The 27,920-nt window shown below is 32.6% G+C and overlaps 3 protein-coding genes and 1 long non-coding RNA gene across 9 annotated transcripts; 3 read left to right on the top strand and 1 right to left on the bottom strand.

Moving 5' to 3' along the window:
- Positions 1 to 986: 986 nt before the first annotated feature.
- On the bottom strand, positions 987 to 5,724 carry LOC125203300 (uncharacterized). Of its 6 annotated transcripts, none has more exons than XR_016132812.1 (6): positions 5,125 to 5,724; positions 4,587 to 4,642; positions 3,166 to 3,227; positions 2,243 to 2,364; positions 2,048 to 2,151; positions 990 to 1,541 (listed from the first exon to the last, which is right to left on the bottom strand). It is a non-coding gene; the product is annotated as an uncharacterized LOC125203300 (long non-coding RNA). The 6 variants fall into 6 exon arrangements; XR_016132811.1 differs by having other exon boundaries at positions 991 to 1,541; positions 5,503 to 5,723; XR_016132809.1 differs by having other exon boundaries at positions 992 to 1,541; positions 5,146 to 5,723.
- On the top strand, positions 2,085 to 3,482 carry LOC125203299 (NAC domain-containing protein 1). The gene is made up of 3 exons (XM_048101614.2): positions 2,085 to 2,393; positions 2,485 to 2,765; positions 2,877 to 3,482. Exons 1-3 carry the CDS (start codon positions 2,228 to 2,230, stop codon positions 3,234 to 3,236), a joined length of 807 nt encoding a protein of 268 aa, XP_047957571.1. The 5' UTR covers positions 2,085 to 2,227; the 3' UTR covers positions 3,237 to 3,482.
- A 12,776-nt stretch (positions 5,725 to 18,500) lies between the features above and the next one.
- On the top strand, positions 18,501 to 20,000 carry LOC125207166 (expansin-A15-like). The gene is made up of 4 exons (XM_048106391.2): positions 18,501 to 18,646; positions 18,723 to 18,850; positions 18,942 to 19,251; positions 19,321 to 20,000. The coding sequence occupies exons 2-4, from the start codon at positions 18,730 to 18,732 to the stop codon at positions 19,622 to 19,624; spliced, it is 735 nt and encodes a 244-aa protein (XP_047962348.1). The 5' UTR covers positions 18,501 to 18,646; positions 18,723 to 18,729; the 3' UTR covers positions 19,625 to 20,000.
- A 3,730-nt stretch (positions 20,001 to 23,730) lies between these two features.
- LOC125204622 (transcription termination factor MTEF1, chloroplastic-like) lies at positions 23,731 to 27,741 on the top strand. Its single transcript, XM_048103330.2, has 2 exons — positions 23,731 to 24,662; positions 27,615 to 27,741. The coding sequence occupies exon 1, from the start codon at positions 23,788 to 23,790 to the stop codon at positions 24,655 to 24,657; it is 870 nt and encodes a 289-aa protein (XP_047959287.1). The 5' UTR covers positions 23,731 to 23,787; the 3' UTR covers positions 24,658 to 24,662; positions 27,615 to 27,741.
- The last annotated feature ends 179 nt before the right edge of the window (positions 27,742 to 27,920 follow it).

Here is a 27,920-nt window from a genome sequence, read left to right on the forward strand (position 1 = left end):
TTTTATTTCTATTTTTGTGAATCTAATTACAGGGGCATGTTAGGGTGCCACCACCCCTTAAAATAACACCATACCACCATTCCTAGCCAATCATTTATACACGTGGACGAAAAATAAGCTGACACGTGGCAAAAAAAAAAAAAAAAACCCCCCAAAAAGACGGGCAGCAATATGCTGGCCTTTAAACAACAATTTTTCTTGAACAGCAATATCCAACACGTTAGACAGCAATTTATAAATTGCTGTCTAACGTGTTGGATATTGCTGTGTAACGTTTATAATATTGCTGTATAAGCGTTGTCACGTTGTCATTTTAAGAGAGGTTGTCATTTTAACACAAACCTCTAATTATATGTTTATCTTTTGATCTACTATTTTAAACATGATTACGCCTATGTGATTTGATGTTTATAGTATGATCCTCCCCGTCCCACATTATTTTACCCAATATTCCATTTTAGTCTGTCCCACATAATTTTATCTATTTCACTTTTACCATTTTTGGTAGTGGACCTCATATTCCACTAACTCATTCCTACTCACATTTTATTATAAAACCAATACTTTAAAAATAGGACCCACATCCCACTAACTTTTTCAACTCACTTTCTATTACATTTCTTAAAACTCGTGCCAAGGCAAACTGTGTAAAATTATGTGGGACGGAGGGAGTAGTATATCCGCCACAAGGGCACAGTCCTAGTTTTGATAATGAGTTTAGTACATTTTGACTAAATTTAGAGGCCTAGTTCAAATTGAAAAAAATAGTACTATAATAGTAGGTGTAACAGTGAAACTTTAACTCCTAAACGAAAAAAAAAAAAAACTCCTAAACGGAAAAGCTAAAATGATAACGGAGTACTCAGTACTGTATCTCAAAGCTGAAACTCAAGATAATTTCTTTATCTAATACTACTAATGATTATCAATAAATTTATTACACACGTACAAATTAAGATTTAGATAAAATCAATAATTATAAATTTCAAACTAATTTACTTTTGCTTACGAAAGTAAAGAATCAAATTTCACAAGATCAAATTTGATTAGCTCATGTCAATAGCTTGATCAAACATATGAATCAGGGAATCGATGATGATAGATATATTTATGCGAGAAATCGATATATTTTAAGCAAGAAAGCAACAGAGAGTTGCTTATAGTATTAATGTTATGATCGATAAAACATATTTCTATGTTTGCCCAAGGATCCAGTAGCATGCTTCCTCTCTTGGTTGGGCATCCATCTTCAAAACATTCTTAAAAAGGTGTGAATTTCTATTTTCACACCGCATGGTCAATTTAAAATGCACCTATCAAAAAATAAAATAACTTTTAAGAATTTGACCTAAATCACGAGCTCAAAGATAAAAGAGTAGTACTCCTACTTACTACTTATCTTTTATTGGTTCTGGGATAGACTGTGTGTACTTCCTGTTGATTTTGTCTCGTGTTTTATGCTACAACTTTGGCTCATCACAATTGATGAATGGAGCATTTTGTCCTCATCGCAAAAATGTCAATAGCTTCATAAAGTAAAACTGTATCACAACTGATTCCATTAGAACTACACAACACGATCATATAACGATGTCCTAGATGAGTGTTATTTTTAACTTATTTTTAATAACAATTGGCAGGCATATATAAATAAGACCCACACTGAATAACCCCGAAAATTCTCTTATTTCCCATCCCTAAGCTCCATAATTCCAACACCATGACTATCAAATACTACTACTTTATTAAATTATTGGAACGCAGTTCGTTAAAGCACCATAAAAGAACAAGAAATCTTAACCAAAAAAGGGATTATATTAATAGAATATTCCCAATTGTTATCCACAAGAAAAGAAATAAAATAACACAGGTCTAAAAATCAACAATTGGAGCAAGTAGTATTCCAAGTAATCGCAATTGGTGCAGCATGGCATCATTCATTGTATAATGTATACTCACATAAAACAACACCCAAAAGCACACTCTTTTCATAATATGTATGTGTGTGTGTAAAGTCAAGAAAGCAGCCAATCACAAGTGATTTTACCTCACAAGATGACAAAAATGTTGAGATATAAATAGAGGAGCTATTGCCTTGCAAACATTTCAAACACTTCTCCCTCTCCTTCTCCTTCTCCTCATAGCATTTCTCTTCACCACATAAACACAAAAACAGAGTAAATTTGCCTTAAGTTGTCATATCATTCTTAACCAGAAAGAAAAGAAAATGGTAGGCACATACAGCACTGATCTTCCTCCAGGTTTCAGATTTCACCCCACTGATGAAGAGCTGATCATGTACTATCTCAAAAACCAGGCTACATCCAGAACCTGCCCAGTTTCAATAATCCCCGAAGTCGATATCTACAAATTTGATCCATGGGAATTACCTGGTTAGTAAACAAATATTAACATTCTTGAAAACAGAGGTATCTCATTTACTACTACTATTACTGATAGGTTTTTTGTTTTTGCATGACACAGAGAAAGCAGGGTTTGGAGAGAGTGAGTGGTACTTCTTCAGCCCTCGAGATAGGAAGTATCCGAATGGTGTGCGCCCGAATCGGGCAGCTGTTTCAGGATACTGGAAGGCTACAGGCACAGACAAAGTGATCTACAGCAGATCAAAATTCGTAGGTGTGAAGAAGGCTCTTGTTTTCTACAAGGGGAAGCCGCCGAAAGGCGTCAAGACTGATTGGATCATGCACGAATATAGACTGGGTGATTCAAGGCCGCATCCGAGCAAGCAGAATGGCTCCATGAGGGTAAGTTACAAGATTGAGGTTACTCTGTTTTCGGGTTTTTGAGACAAGAAATAGACACGAATTGGATGCAGATCTGAGAATAACTATGTTTTTTTGTTGTTGTGTATTCAGTTGGATGATTGGGTTCTATGTCGGATATACAAGAAAAAGAATCTAACAAAGCCTCCTGAGCAAAAAGTAGAAGACTCTTTTATTCAGCCTGTGATTGCCAATGAGGTTATAGAACCACAGATTCACAAGTTCCCGAGAACTTGTTCTCTAACTCATTTATGGGAGTATGAATACATGACCTCAATCTCCCAACTCCTGGATGAAAATGCATACATTGTGCCCTTCAACAATCAAGAAGCAATAGTCGAAAATGGGGCCGAAATGTATCAGACAGGGCAAGTTAAGCTACCTTACACAGAGGACGTGAAACTCCAAGTCCATCAGTCGATTTTTGTGAATCCAGTGTCTCAACTGCAGTAAACAAGAACAACATTGGATTAAGGGATCAAGTCAGCAGCAAGTGTACAGAAAATGTTGGCAAACAAATGGTCATTGTCAACAGTGGATATAGCTTTATCATTGTAGCTGGTGGTGGACAAGTCCATATGCTGTTAAGCTACATAATTCTAATCTAGTGGTGTTGGGCCATAGATAAATTTATGACTGCTTTTAGATTTGTGCTATATGCTTTTTTGGTGATATAAAGATTTTCCTATTTGTGCTAAATACATCACTAAGGAGAGAATCCTAGTTAAAAGTATGGAATAGACTAAGTTAAGGAAACCAACTCGCGCCGCCAATTAGAACCAAATCGAGTTCAAAGGTACTTCAAATCTGAGCTGGATTAGTGATATACTGATATGCAAATCGCCACCGTAAGTCTAAATTAAAAGCAGCATACGGGAACATTTCTTAGTGTTATTACGCATTGATACAAATTTATCTTGCAACCATGTAAAAAAGGAAAAGTTTCTGGTCGCTAAGATAAATATCGCGTTTTTAACGTCTCTTTATGCTTGGCACATGCACGTGTGCGTGCATGGGTCTCACACAAAATTTTCTGTTTTCATGCCGTATAAATCCGGTTTTCCATTACTATTATACACATTGCATGAGAAATACAGCATCAAAGTTTGAATGAATTAGGACAGTAGGCAAAAAGAATTCGGAGAGCTTAGCATCATCTGGATTCCATTATAAGTTGACTCATTCAACTGATCAGTACAGTACTAAATTATACTAGAATGCATCTTAATGGCTTATAGACTGAATCAGATTTTATATTTGGTAACAGGGAAACAGCTTTCCATGTTAAGCTATAAAAGAGATATTGGTAGACTCATATAATGGCACTTAAGGTCCCCTACACCCCACTCCATTAAAAAAGTACTACCTCCGTTCCCTTAGTGAATCACTTCTTTTTTGCACTCGTTTTGGGATAAATAGTTAAAGTGGAAAAATAATAAAGTAAGAGAGAGAATGATGTAGAGAAGACTTTAAAACTCTATATTATTCTCTCTCTTAATTTAGTTTTTTTCACTTTAACTATTTATTATGATTTTCCTAAAACGAGTGCAAAAAAGAAGCGACTCGGCTATGAGGGAACGGAGGGAGTATATATAATGATAATCCCAATAGTTATCCAAACCTGATCTAGTCAAAATATGAAACAGCATAAACTATAATTTAGGAGGAAAGGAAATAAACATTCTATATTTATTAACATGGCCATCAGGAGGTGGTCAAACATGTTCATCCATGCCACAAAGCAGCTATGAAGTACAAAACAGAGTGCATGATATTTATCCCAGTCAATAACTATGGTCTTACCAGTTCCGTTCACAACTTCCACTCAAAATGCAGATTCAGCTAATGTCAAGCACGCCCTGAAAGCAACAATGAGTGGTCATGACAAAAATATCTCAATCTAATCACTCATTGTCCTAGAAAAGAAGGATAACACCAAAGCAGTTTTAGTTTGACCAAAATGGCATAATCATTGATCCAACTTTGTGGGGATGTTTACAATTCCTATTTGTGGAATGCAGTGGATTGGTTCATCTTTAGATGATACATACATTATCCTTATCCGAAGCAATACATGTTCGTCAATTATTAAGTCATGTTGGAACAGTAAACCGTAATCATTCGTCTACATAAAAATCAAGTGAAGCTCACAAAAATCACTTACAAACAGCAACAGATAAGCAGTTTATTATATGTAAAGAAAATTAAATGAACAGCTTAATTTTGGCTAATAATAACACTACTGACTCATTATTCAAAATGAAAGACAATAGAAGTATCAAACAATCAGTTAATGGAAATGTAAAATGCACAATTTTTCAACTTCACACAATTATCCTACAATCAAATCAGTTGCAGCTACCAAACAAAAATGTGGAGTGCGTATGCCATTCCTAGCCGGAAAGAATCGCAAAACGTCGCAATCGAAGCAAAAGGCTGTGGAAAATCGAAACTTAGGGATGAGGAATTCTATCCATTTTAAGGTGTGATGGAACAAAAGGGGCTTTGGGAAAAACGATAGGCCCATTTGGCAAAAGCCTCTTTCTAAGCCTAAAGAGAGTTTCAGCGGCCATGAGTTGCCGCTTTTTCGGCTTCGATTCATACTCCAATTATCGCTCAAGCATAAAGCTGCGATCGCCTTCACCACAAATAATCTAGTCCAAATTCGGAAAACGAGAAGAAGACAAGGAAAAATGCAAAAAGCAAAGCAGAGAAGTACAATAATGAGAATCAAACTAGTCACGCCGAAAATTCACAGATTTAATCTCGCAGATGCTCGGAAAAAATTACTATTGATAGGAGAAGTAATTTGCTGCTTTAGTTTTTTCCATTGGGGATTGTGACCTATATTTAATTGATTTTGTTCCTTCTTGAAATGAATTAATTGAATGATTTCATTCTATCGTTTCTATAATCTTTCAAATTCAGTTTTCAATAATAATTTAGCAATTCATTCGTACGATTGTCGATTCACATATCAATTATGGAGTATTAATGTATTTCAAATTATTCTGTTATTTTCAAACGTGTACTCATTGTAGGCCATACATACTCTGCCCAACTTTAATCGCAACAAGTACCGCCAAATATCATCACAAAAGCACAAGTTAAATGTGTTATTATTAAGTTTTAAAATAGATAGTAACAAGAAGTATGAATATAGAAGTGGCAGCGGAATGAAATAGAAGAATTGTACTTGGGAGTTTTCAATGCGTTGATATAGTATTGTCGGTGTTTTGATTCTAGTGTCATGTCACTTATAATAAAAATTATCAACTCTTAAAAATAAATTTAAACCAAATTTATATGAGCTGTCAATTTAAAAATATCACATATCGTATATCAAATTAATTTACCCGTATAATGATGTTCCGATGAAACTATGATTACACGTGTTATCCTTAAATCCAATAAATATATGTGATTTTTAGGTATGGAACATAAAATACTCGTATTAAAATGGAAAACCATATTGGGTGGTAGTAGTACTCCAGTAGTATTTAAATAAGTAATGGCCTAAATAAACAAGAAGCCTTTCAATAGGTAGTAGTAGTACTATATTTTACAAAGCCCAGTCAAGTCTTAAGACCAACAAAATATGTCCCAAATGGGCCGAAGCCCAAATTAACCACTACCGACAAATAATACGAGTACTAGATTCCATTTCATTTTCTTTGCGGTGTGTGGAGGATGTTTTTTGTTTCCAATCAATTGATTCCACGCCATAATTTTTGTTTAAATTTTTGTGTGTGAAATATATTTTTGAGATTTACACATGTACATCTTATGTGGATCAAACTCGCAATCTATTCCTTTAAGAAGAAGCATATTATAAATTGAGTTGCTACTGTTTGAATTTAACATTTTTCCCGAATTTGAAATCAGATGTACGCTAAATTCAACAGTGCTAAATTTTTGGTGCAGGTAAAAATAGTATACCATACTTTAAAATTTAAATATAGCATCATGGACCAATATCACTACCCAACAAATTCATTTAATAACATATCGATATTTATAAATTTTGCATTTTTTATTTAGTCTTTTCTAATCGAAACCAAACCACATATTGAAATTCCTGCTTAGATATTCAAATTCTTTCTGGGTCAGCATCTATTCATGTAAGCTGTCTAAAAAATCTGAGTATTGGTCCTATAAAGACTTAATTATGTCAATTTAGGTCAAAGGGAATAAAAAGCTTTTATTCATTATATAAATATGAATATATACGTACCTTTTAATGCAGTTCATTATCCTTATCCTTTGCATACGTAATGAATTCTACATTCTTATGCCGTAGTGATGAGAATCAATCTTTTCCAGCCTAGGAGAGAATTAATTCCATATATCATATAAAAGTCATAAACATAAAAGGTGTTGCAATATGGCATACTAATATTCATATTGATATTTAGTAGAATCTCTATAAGAATATTTACGTGTAGGCAGTTTGACAACTCGCTCATTTTTAGATGAACAATAGTAACCTCACGATATGTTTATAAGATAGTTTTACTTTGAGACAAAGTCATTTTCGCTAAATGTTGATGTTCAAATATATAATTAGCTCATGTCCATATTCACTTTTTCTTATTTTTGTTTTTAAGTCTTCCTACATTTTTCATAAATGAAAATTGTCATTGTGTTTAGTGTGCCAAAGTAGAGTGACCACTAGTAGAAAACTAGTGAACAAGGGTAGTCAACGTCGACCATTTATAAAGGAACTTGAAATCCTAACCATATAAAAAGTGTCTTAAACAGAGTATAAACATGTTTATGTTTATGTAAGTGAATGGATTGGAATTAGATTAATGTGGATTAGTCAATTATAATTAAGCTATAATTAAATTAATTCAAGTCTATTCGACAATTATAATTAAGCTATAATTAAATTAATTCAAGTCTATTCGACTAGCACTTATGTGGTCATTTATCTACTTCACCTTTTATCTATTTCTATTTCTTCACGAAGAAGAACGTGTTAAAAACAGAAAAGTCACATTAGAGATGCGTAAGTTCTATAGAAAGATTTCATAGTTTTCTTCTATAAAGCAATTGTATCGAAAATCAGAATACACGTGGATCACAATAATAGTGAGTTCAACAGTTTGATTAATACATGCCAATTGCATGCAAGAATCAAACAACATGACTCAACTTACAAATGATCATGAATCATGATCTATATTCATGTATACACATTTTCTATGCTCATTTGATTATTACACATAAATTACTAACATTTCCATGTAATATCATAGTATAATGTAATGTCAAATACAATCTTATACCAGACTCAATAATAATAATAATAATATCTTTAAATACACGGAATAGTAGCTTTCCAAAGCTAATTTAAAAGACACCTCATTAATTCTTATTATTTGATATTAGCTCATAAATTCTTATAGTTTAAGAGCATCAATAACGATGAAATGTTGTTCCGTTCCAGGGGGAACGGAATAGCATCAGTACGTGTTGCAGATGTTTTGTGCCTCCATCTCTTCTTCCGCAGAGTCGTTCCTTGTCTTCATTGTTTTTCGTTATTTTTACCAAAAAATATTCATTATTTATGTTTACTGCTCCGTGTTATATACTTGTAATAGTAATAATTTATTACTAGTATAACATTTAAAAACATAACGTTGTTAGTATTAATTTAGTACTAATAGAGTATGTTTTGGCAGCTACAATATCTATTGTTTTAAGCTCTTTTGTGCTGTTGTGATTCTGCAATTTGGTGACTCATCATTGCAGACACACTGCGCTTTCTTTGATGCGCGTGCGCTTTAATTTAATGCTTCACACAATTGCTAAATGCAACTTTGATTAGTAGTAGTACAATTTGATTAGTCCGCCGATTATAAAATTATTACTCCTATTATTTTAAATATAATTAAGTAAAAAGTGAAGCAAAAGCGTGCACAAGATTTTTACGTGAGAATATTACGATAGTTTTTCATTTTTGCAAATGATTAATCATCTGTTTAACTCTTTAGACATAAGAAATCAGGTAGTTATTATGATTACTACCAGAAAACGATTGTTCAGACTATTATGGCAGACAAAGAAAATTTCTGCAACTTAATTACTTTGATCTTTGTCGGTCCAATTCCAAAAGCTGGTTAGCAATTCTTTATCTCTGTTTTCTTTTATTAATTTATGGTGTGAGATATTACTTTTCAAATCATCTGTTTTCTATCAATATTTTAGAATATACAATAAAACTCCCGATTGATTCTATTTTTTTGCACGAGTTTGGGTTTTGCACAAGTCTAAAATCTCTGCTCTTAAACATTATCATTCTACCGTTTAGTCGAGTCGCTAACATCAAAACTGTTTATTTCTTAGTTTGGCATCTGAAATTAATTTTTTAATTAGAAGTTTGGTTGACAATAGGAGACGGATTGAAGTGGGTCAACTGACCGACTACCGGTCCACTAATGTCGTTGAATTGGGTTTTGAAATTGTTATTGACCAAAGATAGCTCTACTCTAATACCATGGTCGACTGGATTCAAACTTTTCGAATTTAAAATTTCAACAATAAAATTCATAACACTATAATACTCACACGTTTTCAATGAATTTTGATGTAAGCATACAAAAGGAAGATAAATCAAAATTTTGGGCACTATTAATAGGAGTACATTTAAAAATTATGTCAGACTCGGAAGTTGTTCTTAACAAAGAACAATGTCTAAATATAAATATTACAATAATAATACAATTATTTATTTATTTATTTATTCTAGTTTTATCTGGGTTTGACACCTCGGTCTCGAACTTTTAAATTTATTTATGTTTCCATCACTTACTTTATTAATAATCTCATTCCCATCGTACGTGTCGCTCGATTTTTGTTAATGTGTAAATAACTTTAATTTTTAAAAATTTAAAATAGACTACACATGAGAAAGGGTTAAAATATAGTCTAGTTTATACATGATTTATTTTTGTGACATGAATTTTGCTTTCCAACTTCTTCCGAAGGTGTAATAGTAGTATCGATCCGACGTGACACATATTTGGAGTAATAATTATATTGTGGCATACAACCATGATACATTGAACATTGCCTTTTATCTTTTCTAATTTGTGGAAGGAAACAAAATATTCCCTAGCAATGCACATACACCATATGCACACGTAATAATTTTGCTTTTCCTTTACTACAGTTTATAGCGTTAGTTATGTCGAAAAACAATAAATTGGAATCAAAAGTGAATATAATAATATAATTGTATGTTTTCGTTTTTAAGTTATTAAGTATATATGTTACTATATTTAATGGCATTTTAACTACGTACATAATATTAGTTAATTAAAAAAATATTTTAGATCGTTTTAACTAGAATATATATAGATATAAATAAAAGTCACGTTGCTATTTTCCATCAAGTTTGATTCATGAATTGTGTATGTCTTGTCCGCACGGGCTAGCTCAGTTGGCTCCAGAGGTGGAGATTTGTAACAATGAGCGGGTGTTCAAATCCCACTACCACCGTGAGGAGACTGCCATCTCTCGGGCACAAGTGTGAGGCCTTTGTGGAGGTGGGTCTCCGGTGGGACAATGGGTTGAACTCTCCCCTCTAGTGGGCTGCTGAGTACCGTGATTTAACTCCCCTCACTGATGTCGGGCCGGGGGTGGGGGGCGCCTGGGGTTGGCGATACAATCTTTAAGAATGAATTGTGTATGTCTTTTTATTGTGTGGTCCTGATCTTTTTCAGGTATGTAAAATGATTGGATTACGCAGGGAGGGATGTATCATGTTAAGATACTCTGAATTAAGTAAGATGAATTATGATATTTTCAATTCCTAATTTTGATAATAATTCGATTTGTATTTAAAATTGCTAAAGAATCAATTACCAGATACTGCATTTGGTTGTATTCGGATCGGATGAATCACAATTGGACACAGTATAATTTATAGAATTCAGCATACATTCTTAAAAAATACTCGTACTTAACACAACTACTAAGAACTCAATTAAAACACCAATACAGTACTATTTATATCATAGTGCGTTGTTTAAAATTGAATTCACGACCCTAAAGAAATTATTTTATAATGAGTAACTAACTTCTCAATTCTCATTTTATTTTTTTAATGTACGCAATTTATTTAAGTGTTCGATTTATCATGCGCCAACTAAACTTTTTTGAGTAAATCTCGCACATTCTTGATATTAGTGGAGAACAAATTTACGATTATGTATTTAATCGAAAATAAAAGGAGTAATTATAAAATATTGTTAAAATATAAAGAAATTGAACGGCTCATATAATCAGACAAAACTCCCACTGATCGCGGCGCAGCCATCAGCTTAAGTCGTGTCTGCGGCCACACGTGTATCGCGACAATGGACAAATGTCATGTAAAAGCGCATTTCGCTGCACTTCATTAATGATTTTACGCTGCTATGTACACCATCCTTATTTAACGGATTTTTTAAACTAATCTATTGTTTTATTGAAATTCTATATTGATGTACCTAACAAAAAAAATATTCGAAAGAGAACTTTTTCAAAATAATAATTTTAACAACTAAATACATATAAGTGCAAGGATATATTAATGTCAACCCACATCACAAAATATAGGAGTAGTATCAATTAATGATATTGAGTCAAAAAATAATATTTATAAATCAATGAATTAATATTGAAAAAAAAATTAATATTAAATAAAAAATTAATAAGTACTCCATATTTCATAATGTCTAAGTCAAAAATTGATATGTTTCGTAATGTCAACATTCCAACTTTAAGAAAAATTTAAACATGATCCATCTCTAAAATATAGTACTAGTATAAAGAAATTAAGATGCGTATGGGCTAAATTTTATTCATTCTCTTTTATTTCCATTGCATAACTAGAGATCACTTGAAGTTTTTCTTTCTGGGAAAAAAAAAACAAAACTACTTAAGAGTTTTGCGTGTGTTGTTTAGTAAATCTTCACAAAATAATGTACACTACTAAACATTTCGAAACAAAATACACCACTCAATATTAATTTTGATGAATATTTAAAATCTTGTTTTATATGTATTCCACGTTAGCATTTTACTCAAGGGTTTATCTCCCTGCAATAGAAGGGTCCTTCCAAAAGGTATATCCCACTTTCATTTCATTTCCACAGCATCATTATTTTGTTTTAATCTTTTTTGCACTTCCATATTTAATGTTATCAAATTAAATAAATTTTAACGCAAAAATATTAATACGCAAATCTTCGTTGTATTACAATATGGAAAAAAAAATACAATGAGATGCAAATTTAAAGAAAAATATTATGGAGTTTTTATAGTGTAGAAATTATGAAATGAAAAAAAAAAAAGAAGATATGTGTAAGGGCCGATGATCGGCCCTTCTTCCACAATGGGAGGCCTATCGTCGGCCATCACTCATAGACCAAGGCCGATATATCGGCCAAAAGGGAGAGAGAAGAAATGGCCGTTCTTAGGCCCTTCTTCCACAATGGTTGGCAGATAAGAGCCGAACTCAAGGCCTAGAGATCGGCTCAACCATTGTGAATACTCTTAGAGCATTCGCAATGGAAGGGCCCTCCCATTCCACATCAGCATTTGACTAAATGACCTATCTCCCTGCAATGGAAGGGCCTTCCCATTCCATTTCATTTCCACCTCATCACTATTTTGTTTTTATTTTTTTGCACTTCTATTTTTAATATGTTATCAAATTAAATAAATTTAAATGCAAAAATAATATAATACATGAAATAAATTTTAATTGATCTCAAATATGTGACAAGTTATTATATAATTAGATGAATATCTAAATATGTGACAACTTATTTATTTATGAATACTAAAAAATTGATCCTATTATTTATTTAATAAATTTATTGGCCACTAATAAGCCCAATTAGAATTAATAAAAGAAGTTTAAATACAAATTAGGGTTATATTTTTCTTCTTCCTCACTCACAGCCGCTCTTCTTCTTCCTCCAAGCATTTCTTATTCCGTTAACTCTTTCTTTACTCCTCCATAGCAAAATACAAAAAAAAATTATTAAATTGAGAGGGCCGATTATCGGCCCTTTCTCCACAATAGAGGGGCCGATCAAAGGGCCCTCGTCATCAGCATAGGCCGATACATCGGCTCGTTGGGGGAGGGGGGCGATCGACGGCCCCTTCACCGCAATGGTGGGGCGATGAGGGCCAATGGGAAAGGCCCCTTCACCTAAAATAATTAATGTAAGACTAGTGTTTTTAAAAATTGAATGCAAAAACGATTAATTTTTCGTATAATTCTATGATTTATGGAGTACACATTTATGTTACGTGGCTAAAATAAAAAGGAAAAAAATATCAAGAAGACTAGTGAAATTTACATTTTGTCCTAACTTTTACTTGAATTGTTGTTGGAGGGAATTATGACTTTAATATTATTGAGATATAGTTACGCAATCCTATGATTTATCATGGTAGAGCCACTTATTGATCTCTTAATAAATTGTATACACAACCTAACTTTTATAAAGAAATCTGACGAATCTTTTAAATAATCCAGTTCAAGCAAACTTCATGTGCAATTATTTGCATATTTCTTTATGATTATTACGTGGATGAACTTGTACGTTTTCATTTCATCATATTTTGCGGGATACTTTTAAATGAAATTAAATAATTGACGATAGCCCTCTCTTTTCTCTCGTACAAAACATTAATTATTTATTTGATATAGTATATATATGGCTCGTTTAATTAGTTTTCAAATGTGTGCTTGAACTCTCACACAAATAATTATGATTTAATTACTATATTCATGTAAACAACTGCGCCTTTTCTTTATTCAAAAATAAAATTAATTATTTACATGATGAGTTGTTGGTAAATTATAATCTTCGAAATAATTTTTGTTCCAATATCTCCCGAATGGAATTATTGCTTAACTTCTCATCATTATGTTCTCTGCCCATTTTATTATCTACTTGAAAGTCTATAATTATGTACTCCAAAGTCAATCCATGCATAATGATAATTCTAATCCAACAAATGCAATATTATATTGTAGACGGAAAATAATAAATAATGCACGTAGTATTTATTATTATATCTCTTATAATAAAAAATTAATTCTAATTCAACTAATACAATGGTCAATGAAAAATTGCAAGTAGTACTTATTTATTGCTATATCTCATGTAAAACGAAATTAATGGAGTACTAATCTAAATAATGCTATGTAAAATGAAAAGTAATGCAATTAGCATTGAGAAAAGATAAATGTATATAAATTGTACATGTATATAGTATTCTTAAAATTTTAAATTAAATTGAATTTAATTAAAAATTACTTTTGCTATTTATTGTATTATATGTATCAATAAGAAAGAACTGATATAAAAAATTATGTTAAATCCTAACATGATTTTGAGCTTGATTCGAATTAATTATACAATATTTAGTAAAAAAAATCTTAAATTTACAAATATTTAAGTTTAATTTTTAATTTTTTTTTTGAAAGTTTTACACAATGATTAATATGCGATTTATTTTAAATCAATCAATGCTTATAAATCTATTTTTAATACTAAAATGTTAAAAAAAGTTCGAATATGTACGTACTATTATGTCAGACAACAGAATTTTGTTTCGTATATATCTTGGTAATCAAATATGTACAATTACAAACTCCATTATATACCCAAACTTTAAATGTTCGTAATTTATAGTTGGAATTTATGATTTAAAATTTCTAATTAAATCGCATTAAATTAAAGCTGATCGATAAACTCTGTCTAGTGGAGACCGATGCAGTTAGTCAACTTGTTGTTGGTAAGTATTTACCATTTTGCTTTCATTCATATATATACTGTATTTCTCAGAAAGATTTTATTTACCTTGGCAATAGATTAAGACATATACTACTATGTTTTTATAGAATCTATTACACATTTTAAACTTTATTACAATAGCTAGCTTTTATTAAATCGTTAGAAAACTTTATTTACATCAATGAATTATTGACTATGAATGTAAAATAATAATAAAAGCATTGACATTTTAAATTTTGTAAAAGTCTCCCCATTATATATATGATGTGATTCGGATTTTCAACAACCATATAACCAAAGAAAATGTGATGTTTTACACCATCTTCAACATAATAATTAAATTGAATTCTACTTCAATATTAACACTTCTTTACATTATGGTCAAGTCAGTTAATTAAATAATCAAGCTTAAAGCCCATAACCATAACCGCACAATCTGCTTTAAAGATCTTGCTGTTACAATATATTTTCTGCTTCTGCAGGTCAACATTGCAAATTATGTGTTTTGGAGTTTAGTAGTAAATCATAATTTTATTGCAGAAAAAATATAAAGTAATAATGGTAGATGGAATTAGATGTGGAAAGGGCGTTGAGAGAGACAGCACAAAAGCTCATCCTCTGGTATTGAGCAGGTGATTATATTCGAGATCAACGGTCAGGATTTATTCTCATAAGAAAAGTTATTCTACTAGTATTAGAATATCTCTGTTAAACAAAAAATATAAGTTGGTTATTGACCGTTAGAAATTGTAAAAGATATTCTTTTCTTGTCAAATGACCAAATGCTGCCTCACACAAGAAAAGCTTAAAATAAAGTTAAGTGTGATGGATTTAATAGTATTTTTATAAAATGTAAAGGGATATTACTTGTTGATCTTCGAATATGACACTTGAAAGAAGACAAACACTATTTTCCAATATGAAATCGTTGTTAGACATGAGTATCCAATTGAGTTATTATACAATTAAACTTATTAGCTAACAAAAAAATCTGTCCAAAATTGTAGTAATAGTACATATATATATAGTTAAAGTGAAAATTCAATTTTATCATAACAAGTTAATAACCATAAATAATAAAATCATTGCATTAAAAGTGTATAACCATTATATTCACAATAAAAATCATTGTACTCGAAAAGTAATGACATTAAATATGTTAAACGAAATTTTCGCACCGTTGATCTCTATGTTCGAATGTGTATGGAGAATATTTTTTTGGTCAATTTTGTCAAAATATCAATTTTGGTTAACATTTCAAAATATTTTTTAAGGACCACTAATTTTGATGTAATATTATTTAAACTATTTTTTCTTTGTTTCAAATCTTTTTTGGACAAAGATACCCTCAAGCCCGTGAAGAACATTTCAGCCTATTTACTATCTCTTCTTTATTAAGATATTAAATTTATCTCTCTTAATTATATTTGGCCCTTTCTTTCCCTCTTCATCCCCAATTTTCTTCTCTCTTTTAATAAAGGAGCAAAAATAATTAGGAGAAATAAATTAAATTTTTAAATAAAAAAGAGAGAATAAACGGGCTTAACGATGTAGTGAATAAGTTGCTCAAACATCAAGTTAATGGACCTCGAAAGATATATTTTCAAATGTTATGGAACAAAATTGATACCTTAGCGAAGTTCGCGGACTAGAAAAAAAAATTCCCTCTTTAAAATATAGTTTCACATTTGAACATCTTGATTTATATATGTGTACGTGGGGGTGCGTTAAAATGACAACACCTCTTAAAATGACACTGTGACACCATGCTAGACTGCAATATCCAATATGCTAGAATTGGATATTGCCGCCCGCGAAAATTTACCCTTTACCATTTTTTATGATTGCCACATGGCAGCTGATTATTCGTCCATGCGTACAAATGATTGGCTAGGAATGGTGGTATAATGTTACTTTAAGAAGTGTTGTTATTTTAACACAAACCTGTATATGTGTATGCGCAAAATATAATTTTCTAACTGTTTAGAATGTAGTCCATATTTTGAATTATTAAAATCATTCGAAGAAAGTAAATTAGAAAACTAAGATTTTGTTATCTTTCCCTTTTCTAAAAGTGTTAGCATTTCTTCCAAAAGAATAAAGTTATAAATAAACTGAAGTAATTCCTTAAAAATAAAGGATGAAAACGCAATTGATTGAAAATTCAAATGGTCCCAAATGAAAGTGACAAAAGATTATGCACCGAAGAAAGCCAAAACTGTAACTTTCCCTCCTGTTTTTATTCAAATTTTGATTTTTATTACATTTTATTACCATAATCACAAATTATGACAAGGTGTGAGCAGCCCAAGAAAACGATAAAGTTCGAAATATTAATTGTTTTAAAAAGAAATTAGATTACCAAAATGATTTTGTATTCTGAACTAGTCGCCAAATACTGCATGTGCAGCCGAATTTGTTGAAGCTCTCAACATCATAAAATTAATTTTAATCTTTATACTATTACTGCTAGTATTCTTCACATTCTCATTTTTTTAATTACTTTGACATAATTACCCTATTAATTTGTGAGCATAATGATGTTTCATTCCAAGTAAATTATCTGTATTATTAGTAATTTTTAAAGAATATTGTTTTCTTGTTAATTTCATAGTTGTCTCATATATTCAAGCATCTCATTGTAATTGTTCTAGTTATAGTCATGTTTAGTTATTAAAATAAAATGGTACCTCATGAATTACAGAATAAATAAAACTTTAATTCACCTTACAACAGAAAGTCCTCAATTAGCAAATCGTTTCTCAATATTGTATATATAAAAATATAGAACTTCATCGCTAACTACTTCGGTAATCACACATCATTTTCCATGCAGATATGGATGGCATGTTCAAATCTCGTAAACCATTTGATATGATCATGACAGCCATGACAAATCAAATAATGAAAATCTTCATATATAATGATTTTGACTAATCAACATAGTACTATATAACTTCAATAATTAGGCTAACTTATACTACAAGTGATCTTAATTTGTAGATGATGATAGGATTTTAGCATAATGTCCCGTTTTAATTCTGTGCAAGTTTTGAGAATGGTAAAGAAAAGTGAGCAAGAAAAAAGTTAATGAATTGTAGTAAATTTCAATTTTAATTTCATACAAGTAAAACGATCCAGTAGAGTGTGAGTTCTATTTACGCAAACTGTAAAAAGTAAATTAAGCTTTTAATTACATAGGTAGTACTAAAATGGAAAATCAAGACATTTTATCACGGATGAGGAGTAATTTATTTCAGATTTATTCCATAACCCACATTTTTTTAAAGTTCGAATTCGGTTATCTAAAACTAATTTTCGCAAGCTTACTCTCCTAGCCCACAGCCCACTGTATTGAAATACAATCAAACAATGTGTCAATTTTCAAAACCTATGTAAGAAAAATTGACACCTTCAAATTAAACCATATTATTTGGTACAAATACGAGATGAAAATGTAGGCAAAAAGTAGCGGCGAAAATTTGAAGCCTATAGTATTTGGGGTTGTAGAATTAAATAAGAGAGATAAAAATGTGGTTGGACAATAAAAGCAGCAGGATTTTGTTGTGAAAAAATGAAGAATAAATTAAATTCCTGTGACAACATCGTATTTCAAATCCATAAAGAGGAAAATTGGTGGTCACACATTAAAATGAGATAATAAAGTGGGATATGGAGATAAGAAAAGGCATAAAGGTAGGTGTTTGCGGCAAAATGGTGATGTGGTATTGAATTGTGAATCTGTGATGTTGAAGTTTTATCATCAAAATTTGAAAATGAGAATTTTTGAAAGAATCACGAGGCACAATGAAATTCTGTTATTAAAATGATTATGTTTTGTGTTATTATTCGAAAAATATAAATACTATATTGTGGTGAAACAGTTGATGGTCCCCACCCCAACAGCCTTAAAAGTTGCAGTTAGTTGTGAGACTAGTCAGTGTAGACTGTAGACGCTCTCTCTATTTAATGTCGCCACCTCCTTGATTCGCTTCTCATTCCATCTCAAAATCTCTCTCTCTTCCAACTGCTCTCTTTCCAGATCTCACCTCAAAGGTAACTGTACAAGTCCAGATTCATAAATTCGCCACAAAATAAGGCTATTAACATGTAAATGTGTCTTCACCTGCAGGGAAACAATGGCAGCTGCTCTTGCACTCCTCTTCCTCGGTTTTCTCGGAACGGCGTCGTCCGTCCAAGGCGGTTGGACTTCCGCACATGCAACATTCTACGGCGGCAGCGACGCCTCCGGCACAATGGGTAAACCCCCCTAAAAAGTTATTCAACACCATTTTTTTGCATGCAGAGAATAAATAAAACTGTTTTCTGACTCCGACATTTCGTCAAACAGGTGGCGCGTGCGGCTACGGGAACCTCTACAGCCAGGGATACGGCACCAACACCGCGGCGCTGAGCACCGCCATGTTCAACAACGGCCTCAGCTGCGGCTCCTGCTACGAGATCCGCTGCGCCGGCGGGAAGGGGTGCCTCCCCGGATCTATCACGGTCACCGCCACCAATTTCTGCCCGCCCAACAACGCCCTCCCCAACAACGCCGGCGGCTGGTGCAACCCTCCCCTCCACCACTTCGACCTCTCTCAGCCAATCTTCCAGCACATCGCTCAATACAAGGCTGGAATCGTCCCCGTTTCTTACCGGAGGTAAATCCCCAATTTCCCCCCAATTTCGATTTTCAAAAAAACCTAATTTTCAAATCTACACATTTGCAGAGTGGCCTGCAACAGGAAGGGCGGGATAAGGTTCACCATCAACGGCCACTCCTTCTTCAACCTCGTGCTCATCACCAACGTCGGCGGCGCCGGCGACGTCGTCTCCGTCTCTATCAAGGGGTCGAAATCCGGGTGGCAGCAAATGTCGAGAAATTGGGGCCAGAACTGGCAGAGCAACTCGAACCTCAACGGGCAGAGCCTGTCCTTCAAGGTGACGACGAGCGATGGGCGCACTCTGGTCTCCAACAACGCGGCGCCGGCGAGCTGGTCGTTCGGCCAGACGTACTCTGGAGCTCAATTTTGAAGACACAATTACAAAGTGTGGTGTTTTTTATTATAAAAAAATTATAGTATGGTCACTTTTATTAGTAGTAGTGTGACTATTGTTTGTTTTAGGGGTGAAATTGGGATAGGACTAGTTTTATATGGTCCTCTTTTAGAAACGCCCAATTTATGATGGGTGTTTTTTAGTACTTTATCTTTTTCCGTGTGTTTAAAAGGAAAAGAAAATGGGTGAGGTGGTATAAGGGTGTACCGCCCGCTTATTAAGTAGTACTGTTTGGAGGCCTTTTTTTTGTTACTCCTGATTCGGCTTGGTTGGCTGGAATTTGAAATTGGGTTTGTTTTGTAAGCTCAATTTTTATAGTAGTGAAATGAAATGAAATTTCTGGGTTTTGTTCCTTGAAAGTTGTTATAATCAAATCAAGCGCGCCAAGTGTTTTTTTACTGATTGCAATTGAAGGACATTTTTTTGATTTAATAACGTACTTTTATTCTCCCTTACAATATCTGCCCATTCCCAACACAAATTCAGTATACAGGCACGCTTTTTTGAAGCGAGAGCATTAATTAAACTCATCAGACTTTATATTTGGGTTTCAATTTGGTTAGATAACTTTTAATTGAGGTATAAAACAATTTGGTAGAAAAAATGGTACTAATACATGACCAAGACATATTATATTCTAATAAATTAATTGAATTCTCATGCCTTCAAATTCCTGTATCAGTTTTCAAGTTCTATTTTACAAGTAAGTAGAAGTAACATTCAACTTTATATTTTAAAAATGGAAATCTTATTTCTACATGTAAATTAAGAAGCCTATTCTTTTTGGGCAACTTCAACCTTTTGCGTTCTCAAGAGACATGCTTGCCGTTAGGCGTTAAGGAAGAGCGTGGAATTAATTTATCTAATCAATATCGTAATACTTTCTAACAATGAATACCAATATAACACGATGGCAATAGATACTTGGGGTGTTTGATAAGTTAGTAATGCCAAAGATAGATAATTATATATTGATATTTTTAATTGTTTGATATTATAGTCAAGCATAACTCAAAGTTCAATATAAGATAAGGGCTCTATCCAATTTTACTAAAATTATAACTTTAATCATGTTTATGTAACCACCAATTTGTCAAGTTAAACCATGTTATTTAATATACTATACAAATTTAGATAATTTCTGTTCTATCAAAAAAAAAAAAAATCATATCTTTGTATATTTTGACATAAAGCCCGTATTTCTTATCTTATTTTACATATATTCTCATATCCTATTTTTTTTAAACGAGTCCTGCATTTATTTAAATAAAACTCCAAATTTATGGAAACCTCAAGTCTCAACCCATAATCTTTGTTAACTACTAGTAAACTTAAAATATATATTAAAATAATTATAAAACCTAAATGAGTGTAATAGACTCTGATTAGTAGTAATTCTGAAGTAATTAAAAATGCTAAGAAGGTAAGAAACTAAAAATTCGAATTGAAGAATGCTTCCTCCCCCTCGAGGCAAAAATTAAATTAAACAAAATTGAAGTTTGAATCTCAAATGCTCCTTTAATCACTAATCATATGCAAATTTTCTCTTAATAACTTAGTATTATTACTAATGCATATCCATTTAATCATTTCTTTGTTAAGAAATACTAATACTCATAACCTCACCCCATATATATCCTATATCCACATGTCTTATAAATTCATTAACATCCACAACCTTATCCACAGCTATCTCTTCCCTACTATTATTACCGGGCTCATTTATCTCTTTTTTATGCACTTTTTATTTCTTATTGCACTTATTAAAATTGATTTTTAATTAACATAAAATACGAAATATAAACCATTTATAAAAAGAAGACACAACATAATGCAAAATATTGAAAACAAAATGTGCAAAGAAACTAAAAAATAAAAAATGTGCAAAGAGGCAAGTATGGGTTTTGAACAAAATAGAAACTCACTAAAAAAAGGAGTGAGTATGAAAGAGTACTAATCTTTCTTGTTTTATGAGTTTCGATGCAAGTAACTATATGTCAAAACTCGATTTAAAGTCCACATTTCTCGGATTAAAAAATAAGAAGCATATGTTTATTTTTTTTACTATTATTAACCATTTAAATTTGAAATTGAAGAGTTAAAATTAAGAGTAATGATAAACAATCAAATTTTGTACAACCAAAACAAGATGATATTAGTACTTTTGATGTGTTAATTAAATATTAAAATACTAAATATAGTTGGTTAACAAATTAAAAACACTTTATTAGTTTTTGGCCTTATTTTCAATTTTTTATTTTTATATTTGAATTATTTCTCTATTATTTTTTAAATTTGAATTAAAATATGCATTAATTATATTTTATGATTAAAAAAATTTAAAAAATTATACACAAATACCATAATATTATGAACGTTCCCTATACTATATGTATGTCTATACTTTTTAATTAAATGCATAAATAAATTATATATTTTTTTAAATAAATCAATTTTTGATTGTACAAAATTTGATTGTGTAGTTTTATTGTAAAATTAAACCCCATTCTCTGGCTCTTAACTGATTTTCCGTTCTCGAGTCAACAAACAAATGCGGATTTCCAATGCTTTAAAGTGTCTTTGACACCTTTGCTTTGTCTTTCTTTTCTCAAACCGTATTTTGATTTTGGACCATTACTGCAACTCATATTTACAGTAGCATTTAATTTATAACCATAAAAAACATCATTTTGTCAGAATTTCAAAACTCACAAATTTGCACCCTATGTTTTCTCGACGTCCAAAAGATTTATCTGTGATACTCCCTCCGTCCCCCATTAAGAATCATACTTTTCCATTTCGGTCCATCCCCAATTAAGAGTCACACTTTATTTTTACTATATATAATAAGTAGGTACCACATTCCACTAACTCAACTCACTCACATTTTATTATAAAACCAATATAAAAAAATCGGTCCCACATTCCACTAACTTTTTCTATCAATTTTTTTTTACATTTCTTAAAACCTGTGTCCGGTTAAAGAGTGACTCCTAATAGGGGACGGAGGGAGTAATGGAGTAGTAAAAGTTATACAAGATGCAATGTATTTAATCAAATAATAATACTCCAAGTTAACTATAAATGTGTCAAAAAAAAGGATGGAGCTCAAGAATTTGGGTAGATATCTTAGAGAGGAAGATTTAGGTATTCTTTTTCCAAAAAATTTAATCTTGCTACCGTAGTGTCTACGTGGAGTCGCGTAATACCTAAAGTGATGAAAAAAGTAATCGCCTTACGATTCGATTTACTCTTTTTTATTCCCCCGGAAAAAGCTTACATACCAATTATGTGCAACAAGGCCTAACATGCCTAATTAATACTACTATGATGTAATTTTTTGATTGAAAGACTTAATGTTTTTGGTCATTTTTAGAATATTGGCCATAGTATATGAAGAATTGCTTTGTTGCTATATGATAAAGAGATAAAGTGTTATGCGTATTGGTGGAGACTTAGTTCTAAAGCAACACAAGAACAGGACTCCGTTTCAGGTTAATGATTTTTCTATTTTGAGTAGTTTCAAGTTAATTGAGTCAATTTTATTTTTAGAAAAAAATAATCCTTTCTCTACTTTATTCTCTGTTATTTTATTCGTCATCCATTTAATACATACTATCTTCGTCCCCCAAACATTGACATACTTTGACCCGGCACAAATTTTAAAAAATGTAATGGAAAGTGAGTTCAAAAAGTTGGTGGGATGTATACTTTTAAAGTATTACTTTTATGATAAAATGTTAATTGGAATGAGTTAATGAAATATGTGGTATATTACATTTTAAGTGAAGTGTGTCAAACTTTCAGAGATGAAACGAAATAGTGAACTGTGTCAAACTTTCAGGGGGGAATGTAATATTTGAGAACTCCGTAACAACAAAAATACCTCAATTAAGAAAGATAGGATAAAGCGGTAACAAGCACAACATATTTTTGGACACCAAAAACTGAGAAATGAATCCAATTTAGGCCTTTATGATTTATATGAAAGCCCATTACAAAACGTCCATTCGGAAATTGTCGGTAAAGCCCATTATTAGTGTGGTTAAATGGGCTGAAATTTCTTGGAAATTTGTGGATTTTACTCAAATGAAAATTATCCCAAACAAAAAAGAAAAAAGAAAAAAGAAAAAAGGATAATGATCCTCCACCTGCAAATTCCATCCCCGCCTAAATTGCAGCTCGCTCAAACCGCCGTCGCCGGCTGCCTCTGCAACGGCTCTACCTCTACCGATTCTGGTCTCAATTTCCGTCGGAAGATACTCTACCTCCAATCCTTAAACGTAAACCACAAAAAGGCATTAGACCTAAACCCTACACTCCGCTCCACCCCTCTCTCCGCTCTCCATTCCATCACCCAATGCCTCTCCTCCATGGGGCTCGACATCGCCGCCGTTGGCCGCATCCTCGACATGCACCCGAAGCTCCTCACCGCCGATCCCTACGCCGACATTTACCCAATCTTCGATTTTTTGCTTCACACCGTCGAAATCCCCTTCCCCGAGATTAGGAAGTCGATCACGCGATGCCCTAGGATCCTAGTCTCCGATCTGGAAGCTCAATTGAAGCCGGCATTCGAGTTTCTATCCGAATTAGGCTTCGCAGGGGCGAACAAATTGACGTCGCAAACCACAGTGCTTCTGGTTTCGAGTGTGGAGCGCACACTGATGCCGAAGATTGAATTTCTGACTAGATTGGGGATTGAGTATGCCGAGGTGAGGAATATGGTGCTCCGATCGCCGGGGCTGTTGACGTTCAGCGTGGAGAGGAATTACGCGCCCAAATTGGACTACTTTCTGAAGGAGATGAATGGAGATTTGGAGGAAATTAAGAGGTTTCCACAATATTTCTCGTTCAGTTTGGAGAGGAAGATTATACCGCGGCATCGGCTTTTGATGGAGCACGGTGTTTCAATGTCGTTGCCGGAGATGTTGAAAGTTAGCGACGGCGAATTCAATGTTCAATTGATTGAGAAACGCCTCCAAATGGCGGGGGATCAGCCATTGTAGCTTTTGTGAGTATAATTGTCTAATTTAGTCATTTCTGTATATTGTTGCTGACTTTGGATGTGTATATGGTTATATTCTAATGCAAGATTCAAAATTTTGTTGTGTTATTGATGTCTGTTTTCACTTCTTGTTTCATTCTTTGCAAAGGAGTACTACTCTGTTTGATAACATGATGTAAAATTCTTGAATCAAGATTAATTTTCACATTTCATGTGTAATATACTCATGGTTCAATAAGGTATTTTGATAGCTTCACTGATACACTAAAATGCTGATCAATTTGGGCTTTTTAATACCAATCTGCAATTTAGAAGTGTGAAGCATAGAGGCTTGATACTGTCCATTTCTTGGTATGTGTTGTGAAAATTGAAGAAGCCAAAACCTTCATGCTAAGTTTAGACTGCATCATGATTTTCCATCTCTCTTTAGTGAGGTTTTCTTAATTAGGAGTTAAGTATTGTTCCTTTTGCACCTCATCACCTTGTCTTAGCCGCGACTGTGGCAATTACAGACCGTCGGTTCTAGGTTCTCTGATGTAAAAATAGCAAGTTCGCTATAGAAATCTATAGCCAAGTTTTGATCTCCTTAGCTAATTCGCTTAATTGTCAGCTTAAACATTCGAAAGTGATGTATGTAGACAATTTAAGGTAGGGTGCTATGCCGATTCCTATGAATGTGCAGTGCCATTCTATGATCTGCAATTGTGTTCTTAATGAAATTATTTGTTGACTACATTATCCAAACTTGATAGAGCATCAGCCCACGGCCATCCCAGTAGGCAATAGCCATTCTTGTTAAGATAAATGTGCAAGTCTGCTCTCTCTCTCTCATTCAAAGGTGTGGCTTTAGTTTGGCTGATCAGAAATCAGGTAGATGGCTTTAGTTACAACCCAGAGGTGGGAAGTAAATAGAGTTAGTTCCTCTTCTCAGTGTCTGGTCACCTAAAATAGCCAACATCAACATTTGCGCCATCACAGACAAGTCCATAATTTCATTCAGTGGTTTTTTTTATATCAAAAACCAAACTATAGTATTTGGATTCTAGGCTTGGATTAAGATACTAGTGAGTTGTCTCATGTTAAGATAAGGTTGTTTCTCAAAATTTATGTGGTTTCAGTTCTCTGATGCAATGCTTACTCGAGTATAGATTTGACAACTGCTCCTGATTTAATACTGTGTTATAAGTTCTTGGAAATGATCAACTGGATTTTACCTTTGCTTGCAAGTTTTTGCATGGAAAATGAAAATTGGGTTTTTATCTAGCAAAAATTTGCTAGTGTTGGCCGTAATCATGATAATATTTATTTTATCTTATGGGCAAAACGAAGGGGTTGTCACCTCACTTCTTCACACTAATAAAAACCAAAATAATAGAACTACCAACTTATACTAAAAACCATTACTATCTCTACCTGATGAAACAATAACGTTGCATGTGAATTTCCAAGAATGCCCCTACGAGTGACAGGGAGAGTCAAGAAACTAGGAGTACTATTGACATCAGCTTTGGAATTCAGAATTATGATAACAGAAGGGGGGCTCTCATTTTTCTGCTTTTACACAAATTTAAAATAATTGACAATGTTATGTATAGCGCAAACAGCACCTGCAAATATATAGGGGTTCAATTGCCATCTAGGAGTAACAATCTGCTAGACTGACTTGTTTATATCATGGGAAACTGTGAAAAAACCTACCTTTACTTGCCACTTTTAGTATATTCAATCTGTATATGTGCATAAGATGTGGGCACTGATGATTGACTGTTAAAACATTAGAGGACAATTTAGCTTCCATTTAGTATCCATATTTGGTATTGGGTGAATCTCCTTGTTTGGATTGAGTCAGTAAAAAAAAACCATGGTGTCTTTTTACCACTCCTTTTTGCCGACTTGATTGTCTAGTCTAATTCTGCAACTTCCACTACTTACTATACCTAACTGCATCGCCAGTCTTATTTTTGTTTCTTTCACATTTGCCTCTATTTCCTTCTCTCCATCACCACATAGCAAAACAATGTAGTGTATTTCCTTTTTGGTTTAATTGCATTATAAATCACCACATTTGGTGAAATTTATAATAACAATACCACTCTTATAATGTAAGAGTACTTAAGAAATACTCTACGTCCACGAATAAAAATCTCATTTCTTTTCAACACGAGTTTTAAAACATGTTAAGAAAAGTGAGGGAGGAAGAAAGTTAGTGCAATAGATATCTCACTTGTATATTTTTAGGTCATAAATGATAATGTGAGTGGAATGTGAGATCTAATATTGGCGGACGGATAAAAATGGAAAAACAGAACTTCTATTCGCTGGCTGATGAAGTAAGCACTAAGATCAATTCCACTTTTAAAGGGTGTTCCCTTAAATACTACTGAACCTTGTGCATAAACTCATTTCTAATTAAAATAAAACTAATAGTAGTAATAATTTTCAATCATAATCGGTGATGCTCCCTATATTATATGCTTGCACCACGCCACCACCTAAGTTTGAATCTCAATAAAAGCAAAATTTAATCTTGTTTAATTTTTGTAGTGCATTTAGTTCCATTCATGTTTCTGTAAAGATAAATACATTCTGGTGCTTAATTAGTGTTCACAATAATACTGATGCTTAGATGACAATTGAGAAAAAAGAATTGGATATCTACGAATATAGAAAAGCAGTATATGGATTGTGACCGATAGATAAGACATGAGTCGCATAGCAAAAATTGGAAATCCCGAAAAGAGAAACTTAGAATAGAGAAACACAATTAAAAGAGGTAGTTGGAAAGTGGGCATCCACATATGTGGTTTCACAAGGTTTCATTGCAGCAATCATATATGGATGGGGTCTAATTCGTAACTTTGCACTATTTTTCTTTCTTCTTTCTTATCACTTAGGTTTCTTCCCAACTGGTTCTTTCACATCTCTGTTTTTTGAATAAAAACTACTGTTTCACCGCAGGGATTTCACGTGCAACCCTACTACCTCTCTACTCTACTAGGACTACTACATTTGCTAATTTCAATTGTTTTTATTTTTTGGTGTAACTATACGTACTATTTGTCCTTGAATGATTGTCATATTGCTTATTCCCTTATAAATGTTTTATACTGTTACAATTATGTGGAAAATAAATTACTCCATGTTTTACCTTTGTCTTTTATGCAAATTATATTTAGATAGTTAGAGATTAAACTTGAGTCGCAAAAGATGTACTCAGTTAACTATATGAGCTTTAATACAAATTTAATGATGTAAGAAAGCGAT

Source organism: Salvia hispanica, chromosome 6, assembly GCF_029641045.1.
Source record: "Salvia hispanica isolate PSC_SH4W2 chromosome 6, Shi_PSC_v1, whole genome shotgun sequence".
In the NCBI taxonomy this organism is placed as follows: Eukaryota; Viridiplantae; Streptophyta; class Magnoliopsida; order Lamiales; family Lamiaceae; genus Salvia; species Salvia hispanica.

Excerpts from the sequence above, each read along its gene's own strand:
- LOC125204622 (XM_048103330.2), top strand. The coding sequence starts at position 23,788 with ATGATCCTCCACCTGCAAATTCCATCCCCGCCTAAATTGCAGCTCGCT.
- LOC125203299 (XM_048101614.2), top strand. The coding sequence starts at position 2,228 with ATGGTAGGCACATACAGCACTGATCTTCCTCCAGGTTTCAGATTTCAC. Across the intron at positions 2,394-2,484 it reads TGATCCATGGGAATTACCTG|AGAAAGCAGGGTTTGGAGAG; the intron begins GTTAGTAAACAA and ends TGCATGACACAG. Across the intron at positions 2,766-2,876 it reads AGCAGAATGGCTCCATGAGG|TTGGATGATTGGGTTCTATG; the intron begins GTAAGTTACAAG and ends TTGTGTATTCAG.
- LOC125207166 (XM_048106391.2), top strand. The coding sequence starts at position 18,730 with ATGGCAGCTGCTCTTGCACTCCTCTTCCTCGGTTTTCTCGGAACGGCG. Across the intron at positions 18,851-18,941 it reads CGACGCCTCCGGCACAATGG|GTGGCGCGTGCGGCTACGGG; the intron begins GTAAACCCCCCT and ends TTCGTCAAACAG. Across the intron at positions 19,252-19,320 it reads GTCCCCGTTTCTTACCGGAG|AGTGGCCTGCAACAGGAAGG; the intron begins GTAAATCCCCAA and ends ACACATTTGCAG.